This window comes from Gavialis gangeticus, unplaced genomic scaffold (assembly GCF_001723915.1).
Source record: "Gavialis gangeticus isolate Ggan-Ray unplaced genomic scaffold, GavGan_comp1, whole genome shotgun sequence".
NCBI lineage: Eukaryota > Metazoa > Chordata > Crocodylia > Gavialidae > Gavialis > Gavialis gangeticus.
The window spans coordinates 173,005,334-173,007,053 of NW_017729022.1; the positions used below are offsets into that span (position 1 = coordinate 173,005,334).

At 37.4% G+C, this 1,720-nt stretch overlaps 1 protein-coding gene across 1 annotated transcript in view; it reads left to right on the forward strand.

Annotated features, from left to right (window-relative positions):
* The window catches only part of LOC109296500, a gene marked incomplete at its 5' end in the record, with an annotated part of 27,588 nt that extends 26,658 nt beyond the window's left edge, over positions 1-930 (forward strand). Inside the window, one exon of the mRNA XM_019515911.1 lies at positions 566-930. Coding sequence (XP_019371456.1) covers positions 566-841 — 276 coding nt within the window. The remainder of the gene's footprint in view (positions 1-565) is intronic.
* Positions 931-1,720: the final 790 nt, after the last annotated feature.

Consider the following 1,720-nt stretch of genomic DNA (forward strand, 5'->3'; position numbering starts at 1 on the left):
CCAGGAGTTGGCTAATCATGACCTGCTTCCCACAATTACTCCATTAATTCCCAACTGACATAAAAAAGGTCTGTTCCTTCTTGACCTGGGTTTTCAGCCATGTGATCCAGAAAAATACCTCTCCCAAAACTTGCTCTTGTGACTGAAAATACCTTGGGAAGCTTTATTTGGTTTGATAGATTTTTTTTTTTTTTTTTCCATTCTAAAATTAAAGCTTAAATATAGGCACAAACAGCCAGTCTGGATAGAGCCTTGGTTTTATTTTAGTTTTTATTACTAAAGTATACTTTTGACCTTTTTGTAATATTTTATCTTTATAGTTACCTTATGATTAGCACATTCAAAATAAAAGCATTATTTTTCTCAGAAGTATGGAATTTAAATTAGCATCACAGTCCTGAATTTTCATGGTGTGTGTTCACTGGAACTTTAAACATAAACATTTCTGAAAAATATAGAAAATGTTTGCAGTGAAAAGTGGCTGTTTCAAAGTGCTGAATATGATGTATAAGGGATTCAAAGCACGCTAATTTATTTTCTAAATTTATTATCACTATCTCTGTAGGTGGCAGAAATGAAGGGAGTTCAAAAACTTTTTCAACTTGTGCCCACTGACAGTAAAGAGAAACCAAAATGTACAGAAATAGGGGAATGGTGTCAGATGACTAAATGCTTTTCAAGATTCCTTCAACTAGTTGACAAGATTTTCCAGGAACTTCTTCGTAAATTGGTGCACAATGCTGTCCATCTGCTTTTGGAGTTTTTTAAACGTTCCAGCAATGTGACTTCTCTAGATGAAAAGAAGAATGAAAACCTTATGAGGTTATTTCTATCAGTCTAGATTGCAAACACTGGTTTAAAACAGAATTTTGCTTCATTATATTGTTTTCCTAAAATATTTGGAATTCTTTTTATTTTGTCCTGATTTTATTGGGAAGTTTACTTTCAGTCGTCTAAAGCCCCTGGCAGATGTTACACTTAAGACATGATTAGTCTGTTAATCTTTCTTAAATAGTAATCCGGTCACATATTTAGGGAATTAATGGCACCAGAAAAAGGGAAATCAGCCACAAAAATATTATGCCAAAAATATGTAATATTTTTATGGCTAGTTTTCATCATGCTTTAAATTAGGACTGTACTGGGGTCTCCAACTGGACCTGCAATGCATGCTGATCAAGAATCAGCTGATTGTCTGCTGGATCTGGGACTACACTGGGGCTCTAATCAGTCCCAGTGCAGTCTCTATTGGCTGACCTTCAGCTGATTGCCTATCTTGAGGACCAGATGGGTTTCAGCCAGCTTTAGTGAGGTTCCCAGAGACAGCAGATGATCAGCTGATCATCATTTGGTTCCAGGGACCACACTAGGTCCTGTTCAAGCCTAGTGTGGTCCTGGAGCAAGTTGACAATCAGATGATCATGGCCACCCACTTTCAAACTGTTGGTGCAGGAGGAGTCCAGGATTATGATCCCAGGATCCCCCTGTATGGACAAGTAGGGCACCATTGGCATCTGACCACAACACCAAAATTACGTGTTCTGCCATACACATGTGGCATGGCATGAGATATGATTGTTGGGATCAGGGATCAGATCCCATTGCACCTTTAAATGAACTTCTGTCAGTAGCCTAAATGTTTACCCTTAAATAAATCATGTGATAAGGATTTGGTAAATTTGACTCTTGGTATTGCTTGTGATAGAAACTTAAGGGTATG